The following is a 10,000-nucleotide window of genomic DNA, read 5'->3' as shown; positions in this document are numbered from 1 at the left end:
GTCGTCTCCAGGAGATCAAGACGGCCCAGAAGATCGCCAAGACGTCCTCCTCCGTCCCTCAGCTGTGGTCCAAGTGTCTCCTCCGTCACTGCTACGGCCTGTGGTTCGTCTGCCTGCCGGCCTACGTCAAGGTGTCCCACTCCAAGGTGAGGGCGCTCCGGACCGCCTACGACGTCCTCAGGAAGATGCAGGCCAAGGAACTGCAGCCCCCCGACGAGGTAGAGGCTCCGCCTCCGATCCGTGCGCCCCCCCGGGGTCGGCGTTTCCTGTCTGAGCCCGTGTCCCTACGTCCCTACGTCCCTACGCCACGCAGGTCTGCTACCGGGTCCTGATGCAGCTCTGTGGACAGCACGGACAGCCTGTCCTGGCGGTCCGGGTCCTGTTTGAGATGAGGAAGGCCGGCGTCCAGCCCAACGCCATCACGTACGGGTACTACAACAAGGTGCGTCCAGGAACGCGTCCTGCTGATGTCCAGTCCTTCTGTCCCCCCAACTCTTCTGTCTGCGGTGTCCAGGCCGTCCTGGAGAGCACCTGGCCCTCCACCACCAGGGGGGGCTACTTCCTGTGGATGAAGCTGAGAAATGTAGTTCTGGGCGTGGCCCAGTTCAAACGGGCCCTGCGGCGCCACAGCCCTCTGTCAGGTGAGGATCGTTGATTGATGAGTTTCTGTTGGGGGCAGAAACGTCAGAAGCAGGAAGCCCCGCCCCTTCCGGACTTATGTTGACCCCCCAGGGACCCGAAGCGGACCCGGCGTTCCTCTAACGGCTCGTTGTCTCGGCAGACGGTAGCGACCTGGACGCCGTGAGTCACGGCAGCCTTGACAGCTCTGCCGACACCCCCCCCGGGGAGCACGGCGCCGACGCCGGCGAGCCCGCCGCCGGAGACCCGGATGACCGGTCCAGCTCAGGTACGCCCAGCAGGGCCGCTGCTCGCCACGCCCACGCGCAGACGTCTGGTCTACGTCTTCTCCTCTTGTCTCCCGGTGACACTTTTTATTTTCCTTCCTCATCTGTCCCGGCCTCCTCCTCTCCTCCTCTCCTCCTCCTCTCCTCCTCTTCCTCCTCCTCTCCTCCTCCTCTCCTCCTCTCCTCCTCCTCCTCTCCTCCTCGCTTTTGTCTCCTCCCATCCGTGACTCTGGTTTCTGCTCTGCTCTGTCCCTAACCCCGCCCTTCACTCTGGCCCCGCCTCTCTGCAGCCGGCCGTGGAGGCCCCTCCCACTCCCACTGGGGGGGCTCTGAGCTCAGAGAAACCGCCCCCCACCCAGGTAAGCGTTCCTGCCGTCCTTCCTGTGTCTCTGATTGTATTTCCTGTCTTGTCCTCTCGTCTCGTCATCACCCCGTCTCTCACCTCTCTCCTCCTCTTCCTCCTCCTCTTCCTCCTGGCGGTGTGATTTGATGCTGTGAGGATAGAGGCTCATTACGCAGAGGCGTTACGTTTCACTACGGGAATAAAAGGCTCCTCAGCAGGAGGTGCAGATTTCTGATTGTTGCCGGCGGAGGAGCGTCTCTCCGTCTGGAAACAATGTCCAGAGGGCTTCCTGGGGAGGAGGAGGACAAAGCGGGAGTCCTCAGAGACGTGGCGTCCGCAGTGACTCCTTAGGAGCTGTAGAACGGGGCTTCCTGTCCGAACCGCTGCTCCTTCGTGCCAGAGGAGGAGGAGTCTCTCTGGAGACTCGAGGAGCAACTCCTCTTCTTTCGTGTGTCTCTTTAAATGTTCCACCAACTTCGGACAGATTCCTTCCTGTCTCTGCCGGGCGGCGCCTCAAGCCTGAGGAGGCGGAGTCGACGCTGATGGAGGAGGAGCCAGTTATTCGGCGAGGAGGCCTCGCCTTCCTTCCCATCGATCGCCTCGCATGCTGTTTTGTAAAATCGGTCTTGCATCATTCGTCTGTCCCTCTCTGTCCTCAGGAGACCAGTCAGACTTGGGTTACAACTCGCTGTCCAAAGAGGAGGTGCGGCGAGGAGACCCCGCCGTTCAGGACTCCGCCCCCAACAAAGATGACAAGAAGGACAGCGACTGCAGCTCCTGTCAGTAGTCTGATCTGTAATCGTCTGATTATGTCTGCTACACCTTTAAATAGAGAGCAGGCGTCCCCCCCGTCCCCCGTCCCCCGTCCCTTCATCCTTGTCCCCTCCACAGGTGAGCAGTGAGTCGACCGCTTTCAAACGGGTATTTCTTTTTGTAGCGTCGGAGACGGAGAGCTCCAAAGGGAGTAAAGACCGCCTCCCCCAGCTGGAGGCGGAGTCCCACTGCCCCTTCAGGACCCGCGGCATCGTTCGTAGCGTCCGTCCCTACGACGACCCGTCCCGTAAACCCAGGAGCTCCGCCGGCGCAGGTAAACGGCGCCGACAGGAGATCTGCAGTTCTACGTGGATCCGTACCTGAGCCTCCTCTGCCCCCCTGCCCCCCCCCCCCAGGCCACGTCGCCGGTCTCCTCTTCACTTCCTCCCTGGATGACATCGGTGCGGTCCAGAGCCACAGTCCGCTCAGGAGACATCGGAGTGCTCTGGAGAAGCTCGTGGGCGGAGCCAGCAGCGGCTCGGCCCGTGATTGGCAGGCTTCCACGGTGGGCGGCGGCGGCGGCGGCACAACCGTCCTGGGCCTCGGGATAAGCCGGGGGGGGACTGACCCGGATCAGATCGCTGGCCTCCAGGGCGCAGATGTCAAAACTCTTTCCAGCGCCACTTTCAGTAAGAAGAGTCGGGCCCGTTCATTGGCTCTGGGCGGGGTGGAGGGCGTGGCTAAGGCATGTGGAGGGGAGGAAGACGAGGAGGTGCAGGACTCGAGCGACGAAGACAGAAATAACACGGAGGAAATCTTTGATTTGGAGGATCTGGATTTAGAGAAACCGGCCTTGGCGTCGGGACCCGTGAAGCGAACCGGCATCAGGGCGGGCTACGACCCCCTGACCCTGCTGGCGGCACAGTCCCAGGCAAAGCTAGGGAACCGGGGTCATGACCCCGTGGGGGGCGAGGCCGGGGGGCGAGGCCGCCTGGCCAGGGAGATCGAGCTCTACATGAACCACATGGGCAGCCCAGTGCCCCACAGCTCCCCCCGCAGGACTGCTGGAGTACCGCACTCCCACTCCTTCCAACTGCCTTCGCCCTCCCAATCAAGCTCACGCCAGCGCCTGTGGTCGCCGCCTCCTGGCCGGAGTTCCGGCTCCTCCCCCAGCCCGAGCCCCCGCCCCAGCCCCCGCAGGGACAGGACAGACCGGGTGAGCCTGGCCTCACCTTCGCCCTCCTCCTCCTCCTCCTCCTTCGCTCTGGACGCTCTGCTCACGCCAAAGCTGGACGTGTTCAAGACCAGCGTGGTCTCCGCTGGGAGGGGCGTGGCTGAGAAGGCCAGCCGCTGGTATTCCCGCCTCGCCACCTACACCACGCCCACTAAGGTACGCTGCTGCCACCTGGTGGTCTGTTACTGTCACGCTGTTGCTGGTCAGGTCTTCTCTGTGGGCGTCACCATTCAGCCCGACCATATATGGAGGGTTTTCCCGTTGGGTGTCACATTACGCTGCTCTGCTCCTCATTCAGGACGGCCACAGTGACCGCCTCAGCGTCTCCTCCCTCGGGGTGGGAGATCTGGACTGCTCCTCCCTGATTGATGAGGAGGACCGCGGAGGCTCAGAGAGCGGCCACGGGGGGCCCTGCAGGAGCCCCAGACCCAGCCCGGGGGGGCCCACGACGCTGCTCCCCGGTGAGAGGAACCGGCAAAAAGCCGCTTTCATGCCTGCGTCAGCTCCTTCACTCATTCTGCTCCTCGCGCCTCCTGGTTTGCCTCTTCCAGACAAGTCGGACCTCGGCTCGTCATGCTACACCAGCGACACCAGCATCTTCAGCAACTACGCCATGGAGGTAGGACCAGGAAGTACCGGGGCCCGGTGGACCCGGGGGACCCGCCGCTGAGACGCGGTTCGGAGGCCGGGGCGCCGTTTGTGTCGGAGGTCGGTCTGAATCGGCTTCTCTGCTCCCAGCTGCTGATCTCCAGCTGTTCTCGTTGTAAGACGTGCGACTGTCTGGTCTACGACGAGGAGATCATGGCGGGCTGGACGGCGGACGACTCCAACCTGAACACCAGCTGCCCCTTCTGTGGGAACGCCTTCCTGCCCTTCCTGAACGTGGAGATCAGGGACATGCGAGGACCCGGCAGGTAGACGACGTGCCACGGAGACGTTCCACGGAGACGTTCCTGTGGACTCAACCGGATGGAAACCCGTCTCCCGTCTCTCTCGCTCTCTCTCTCTCTCTCTCTCTCCCTCTCTCTCGCTCTCTCGACAGGCTTTTCCTGAAGGGAGGCCTGTCTGCGGAGGAGACGATGACCTCATCGTACTCCGCCTCCACGGGTTTTGACACGGGGACGTCCACTCTGTCCACCCCCTGTCCCACACCGGCTTGCTCCCCTCCCTCTCCTCTGACGGTTGGACGGTCCGTTGTTTATTTACACTGACCCCCTTAGAAACTGAATTCAGAATTATTTTACAAAGTTTCGCTTCCGCCAATGAAAAGCAACACGAGACGAAATGTAATGTCGATGCTTCTCGGTAAATTAAGTTATGATGGAAGCCTGATTGTTGATTGGTTGAAACTGACAACAGGGACGTCTGAAGTCTCAGGGCTACATTAGCCACCGCTAGCATCGTCTCTCAATGTGAAGTTTGGCCTGTAAATTGTTCTGTAACCACGGAAACCATGCATAGAAATGTCCTCCTTGAGAGATTCTTCTTTCCCCACACCGATGATGTCGGAGATGTTTTTATGTCTTCTCAGGACTCGGTCAAACAAGCTTCAAGGCATCAACATTCCCACTGACCGCCACCAGGGGACGTTGTCCCCCGGAGCGCCCGTGGCCCGCAGCGTCAGCGCCTTCGGTCCGCTGGAGGAGGCGCCGCTGCGCCACCGTTCTGTCCCGACGTCCGGCAGCCTTCCCAGCCGCCTCAACGAAGCCGGGGTAGGTCGGCGCGCCTGGCTCTCCTGAACAGCTAGCATCCTTAGCTTCAAGGCTAAAGTGACGCTTTAAAGAGGGCCGTAGAGCGCTGTAGTACGCATGCCAGGCCAGCAGGTGGCGGTGTGACCGTTCCAGACCTCCTTCTTTCTGCCCCCCCAGGACCCCCTGAGTATGGCGTGGCGGCTCCACAACCCCGAGCCGGTGACGGTTCCCTACCTGAGCCCCCTGGTGCTCTGGAAGGAGCTGGAGAGCCTCCTGGAGAACGAGGGCGACCCGGCGATCACGGGGGCCGGCCTGGTGGACCAGCACCCCATCGTCTACTGGAACCTGGTCTGGTACTTCAGACGGATGGACCTGCCCAGCAACCTGCCCGGACTCGTCCTCACCTCAGAGCACTGCAACAGAGACTCCCAGGTGACGCCCCGCAGAGACACGCCCACCGCTTCTCCTCCTCCTCTGATTGGTTGTTTCATGAAGGTTAAATGGTGAAAAGTAAAGCTCCAGGTTTTACCCACTAAAACTTTCTATTCTTATTATTAAATTTAATACATGAATAATCTGAGATGGCTTGGCGACTCGTCCAGGGTGTGCTCTGGGATCTCTTCTTTCCTGACATTAAATTTCAGGACATTCGGATCATAAACCGGAGTAAATATTGATCGGTACACGACTGTGTTTTCAGGTTCCTCGTCTCTGGATGTCGGAGGACAGCAAACACGTTCTGATCCAGATCCTGTGGGACAACCTGAAGCTGCACCCGGACCCGGTCCAGCCCCTCTACATCCTCTGGAACGCCTCCAGTGAGTCCCAGCGCCCCCTTAAAGATTACGTCCTGTAGAAGCTGCCAGGACGGCCCTCTAGGGGGCGACCCGCTCCCGTTGTGTGTTTGAGGCTCTGCTCGGCCCAAAGCGTGACGGACTAACGTGTGTCCCGTAGGCGCTGGCGCCGCCCCGGCCCGGCCCGTCTCGGAGGAGGAGCAGCCGCTCGGCGACGCCCTCCTGCAGAGCGTGGTGAGCAGCGTCCAGAGGAACGACGTCAGCCGGCCGCTGGCCCGGCTGCTGCAGTCCAGAGTCCGGAGGCAGAGGTCAGCGCCGCCGGGACCGGGACCCGGACCCGGACCCGGACCCGGAGACACACGCAGGAGTTTGTACCGGGACATCCTCTTCCTCTCGCTGGTGGCTCTGGGGAAAGATAACATCGATATAGGTGATTGGACATTATTGATCCACACGCCCAGCAGAAGCTTTGGAATCTGTTGATGACAGTGAGCCAATGAGAAGGAAGGGGGCGGGGTTTGGGTTGAGTGACGCTGATCAGAACCAAAGCAAGGAGCTAAAAGACAGTAAAACCTGCCAGAATGACGGAGCAGACATTTCTGACTCCTCCTCCTCCTCTTCCTCTTCCTCTTCCTCTTCCTCTCCCCCCCCCCCCCCTCAGATGCCTACGATCGGGAATACAGGTTGGCCTTCGACCGCCTGACGCCGGGCCTGGTGAAGCTGACCCACAGCTGTGACCGCCCTCCCAGCACGGGGGTGAGGGAGTGCCGGAGGACATTCGGAGAGCCTTACCTGTGACTCCCCCCCCCCCCCCCCCCACCTTCGTCACCTTCATCACCCCCCCAGGATGCTTTAAGGGGCTCGGGACCCACTGGAGACTCTGAATGTGATCCAAGAGGAGGTCGGGGGCCTCATGGGGCCCCAAACTAAACCTGTGACGGTCTTCATCTCAGCGAAGAAGAAGATGATGATGATGATGATGATGATCAGAACTCGGCTGGTCTCTGTAAACTTCCTGTGAAAATTAGACTGTAAATACGCAGTAGGCTTTTTAACCTTTATACATGAAACATATGAAGAATATTAGCAATATTTTAACTTGAACTATTTATACAGGTAAGCTTTATTTATGGCGATTCTTCTTCTGTGGTGTTTGTTGTCACAGAATCTTGATTTTTAGTTTCAGATTAAATTTGAGCTGCTGATCAATCAGTTGAAAAAGTTCAATTATCATGAATCATTATCTGGATCATTATTTTCAGTCAAATTTTGAGCATCTTTTTATGTTTTTTTTTTTTCTTTTTCATGAAATATTTTTTGACAGAACAATGAGATTCAGCTGCAGCCCTGATTTAAGGTGGTTTGACTTAAGGTGGATTAACTTAAGGTGGATTAATTTAAAATGGATTAATTTAAGGTGGTTTAACTTGAGGTGGTTTAACTTAAGGTGGATTAACTTGAGGTGGATTAACTTAAGGTGGTTTGATTTGAGGTGGTTTAATTTAAGGTGGATTAACTTGAGGTGGTTTAACTTAAGGTGGATTAACTTAAGGTGGTTTAACTTAAGGTGGTTTAACTTAAGGTGGTTTAACTTGAGGTGGTTTAATTTAAGGTGGTTTAACTTGAGGTGGATTAACTTAAGGTGGATTAACTTAAGGTGGTTTAACTTGAGGTGGTTTAACTTGAGGTGGTTTAATTTAAGGTGGTTTAACTTGAGGTGGTTTCAGGTCCATCGTCCGAGCCGCTACAGTTTAATGTTTGTTTACACAAACGTTTCACGTTTAAACACCATAAAGGCAACAGGTCCATCCTAGAGAGAGAGAGAGAGAACCAAGATGGCTGCCGAGGTGCAGATACACAGAGTGGCAGGTCCTGAGGGTTTGCAGAAAAAGTCACCCAGAAAGCTAAAAAGACCGCGGATTGCACTACTTACCCCTTGCTCTGTTGCTCTGATAATCCTATATCTTCTGCTGAGCTCAACATATCCAAGGAAAAAGGAAAACCAAACCCGATGTTCAGCCAGGTGGAGCCAGTACATGCTGTTCTCAAGAGTGCTGGATTGTGGCCATGCCAGGCATCCCCCAGGTGAACAGGAAAAGGCTGTTACAGGTAGCCCTCTCCTGGATGTTTTTAATCTCTTATTGATAATTCTATTGGCTGGTGATGTGGAACTAAATCCTGGGCCTCAAGCACTAACTGGATTAGCCACGCGGCTAGCTGGACCATCTCCAGTGCTAGCTGGGACTCTACCTATGCTAGTGGGGCTAACACAACTGCCAGCTGGGCCTCCACCTCTTCTGGCCGGACTTCCACCTCTGCTACCTGTGCCTCTACTACTGCTACCTGGGCCTCCACTTCTGCTAGCTCGGCCTCCACCTTTGCCAGCTGGGCCACCACCTCTGCTGCCTGGGGCACCACCTCTTCTAACTGGGCCTCTACCTCTGCTAGCTGGGCCACCACCTCTGCTGACTGGGCCTCCACCTCTGCTAGCTGGGCTACCACCTCTGCTAGCTGGGCCACCACTTCTGCTGGCTGGGCCATCACCTCACCTGCATGGGTCTCCACCTTTGCAAGCTTGGCCTCCTCCCCGGCTGCATGGGCCTCCGCCTCGGCTGCATGGGCCTCCACCTCTGCTAGCTGGGCCACCTCCCCGGCTGCATGGGCCTCCACCTCTGCTGCATGGACCTCCACCTATGCTAGCTTGGCCTCCTCCCCGGCTGCATGGGCCTCCACCTCTGCTGCATGGACCTCCACCTATGCTAGCTTGGCCTCCTCCCCGGCTGCATGGGCCTCCACCTCTGCTGCATGGACCTCCACCTTTGCTGGCTGGGCCACCACCTCTGCTGCATGGACCTCCACCTTTGCTGGCTGGGCCACCACCTCTGCTGGCTGGGCCACCACCTCAGCTGTCTGGGCCTCCACCTCTGCTAGTGGGGCCTCCATCTCCGCCAGCAGGGCCTCTACCCGTGCCTGCTGGACTACATCCTTTGCTAGCTGGGCCTCTACATCAGTTGGCTAGGCCTCCGCCTCTGCCGGCTGAGCCTGCACCACTGCCAGTGGCTTGTTCGGGCTCCAACGGCGTTGTAGCTGTGGGAACCACAGGATCTTCTGGGATTAATGTTCAATCTGATGGGAAAAAGTTTTTGCCAGGAAATAGACAAGGAGCAGACATCAGCACCATCAGGAGTCACCCAGAGGAGGCACCGCACCAGCAAATCAATAAAATGCACCGTAAGCAACCAAAAAACCCTACACGCACAAAGACTTTAAATCTAGAGGCAATAAATAAACAAAAAAGACACCTTTTTTTTCAAACTGTAAACCATGCGAGAGTGGTTTGGGACCCCGCTCTAAAACCCAAAGGCATCTTTGGAGGTCACTTGAACATAAGAAGTCTCATACCCAAATGTGATGAAATAAGATCTCTGCTCATGGGCTCTAACCTGGACTTCTTATGCCTCAGTGAAACTTGGTTACATGACAAAATCCCTACTAATTTGATTGATATACAAGGCTTTAAGTGTTATAGGAAAGACAGGTCCGTCGGAAGAGGCGGCGGGGTGCTAATTTACATCAAAGACACTTTGAACACTAGTGAAGTGGCTATAAGTGAAAATGTGTCAACTGAATGCATCTGTTTAAATGTCTGCCTCTCCCCTCGTATGAATTTTAAAATTGTAGGGATGTATAACCCTCCCTCAACTCGCCCCTCTTCCTTTTATAGTGAACTGGAAGAGCTGCTAAAAGGTTTTAAACCCAACAGTGAGATTATAGCCCTTGGAGATTTCAATATAAATTGGATGAATAGCCACTCTAGGAAACAACTCAAAGTCTTGACTTCAAAATTTGACCTTAAACAACTTATTAAAGGACCCACTCGAGTGACCAGAAGCACTGAAACACAAATAGACTTAATTTTTTCTAACAAACCTGATCGGATCATAAAATCATATAATCTTCTTTGTGGTCTATCTGATCACAATATAACGCTCATCGGAAGAAAACTGCCCCGAAATCGATTTAGAAAGAGCCAATATGAAAATAAAGTAGTAAAATTTATAATCCCTCGGAAAGACATAGAAAAACTCGAAGTAGAGTTGAGTAAACAAAATTGGAATGAGGTTTTAGCTCATAACCAGACAGATGACTGTTGTAATATCCTTACATTCCAGATCCAATACATTCTCAATAAGTTCTTTAAACAGTGTAAAAAAGCACATAGAAAAACTCAACTCCCTTGGGTCTCAGACAAAATACGCCAATTAATGAAAAAAAGGGAC

At 55.9% G+C, this 10,000-nt stretch overlaps 1 protein-coding gene and 1 pseudogene across 1 annotated transcript in view; one reads left to right on the top strand and one right to left on the bottom strand.

The window, feature by feature from the left end:
* The window catches only part of LOC137897038 (C-myc promoter-binding protein-like), an 18,111-nt gene extending 11,198 nt beyond the window's left edge, over positions 1–6,913 (top strand). The window contains exons 17-33 of the mRNA XM_068741854.1: positions 12–218; positions 314–442; positions 515–641; positions 782–907; positions 1,908–2,027; positions 2,186–2,335; positions 2,418–3,391; positions 3,534–3,696; positions 3,739–3,854; positions 3,974–4,149; positions 4,278–4,424; positions 4,767–4,947; positions 5,104–5,358; positions 5,627–5,744; positions 5,881–6,028; positions 6,086–6,150; positions 6,382–6,913. Of these exons, the coding sequence (XP_068597955.1) occupies positions 12–218; positions 314–442; positions 515–641; positions 782–907; positions 1,908–2,027; positions 2,186–2,335; positions 2,418–3,391; positions 3,534–3,696; positions 3,739–3,854; positions 3,974–4,149; positions 4,278–4,424; positions 4,767–4,947; positions 5,104–5,358; positions 5,627–5,744; positions 5,881–6,028; positions 6,086–6,150; positions 6,382–6,518 (3,339 nt within the window). The 3' untranslated portion in view covers positions 6,519–6,913. The remainder of the gene's footprint in view (positions 1–11; positions 219–313; positions 443–514; positions 642–781; positions 908–1,907; positions 2,028–2,185; positions 2,336–2,417; positions 3,392–3,533; positions 3,697–3,738; positions 3,855–3,973; positions 4,150–4,277; positions 4,425–4,766; positions 4,948–5,103; positions 5,359–5,626; positions 5,745–5,880; positions 6,029–6,085; positions 6,151–6,381) is intronic.
* A 1,561-nt stretch (positions 6,914–8,474) lies between these two features.
* LOC137895038 (sodium/potassium/calcium exchanger 1-like) overlaps positions 8,475–10,000 on the bottom strand; it is a 6,241-nt pseudogene continuing 4,715 nt past the window's right edge.

Source organism: Brachionichthys hirsutus, chromosome 1 (genome assembly GCF_040956055.1).
Source record: "Brachionichthys hirsutus isolate HB-005 chromosome 1, CSIRO-AGI_Bhir_v1, whole genome shotgun sequence".
NCBI lineage: Eukaryota > Metazoa > Chordata > Actinopteri > Lophiiformes > Brachionichthyidae > Brachionichthys > Brachionichthys hirsutus.
The sequence above is the reverse complement of the archived record's forward strand: the minus strand, read 5'-3'. Positions and strand labels throughout refer to the sequence as shown.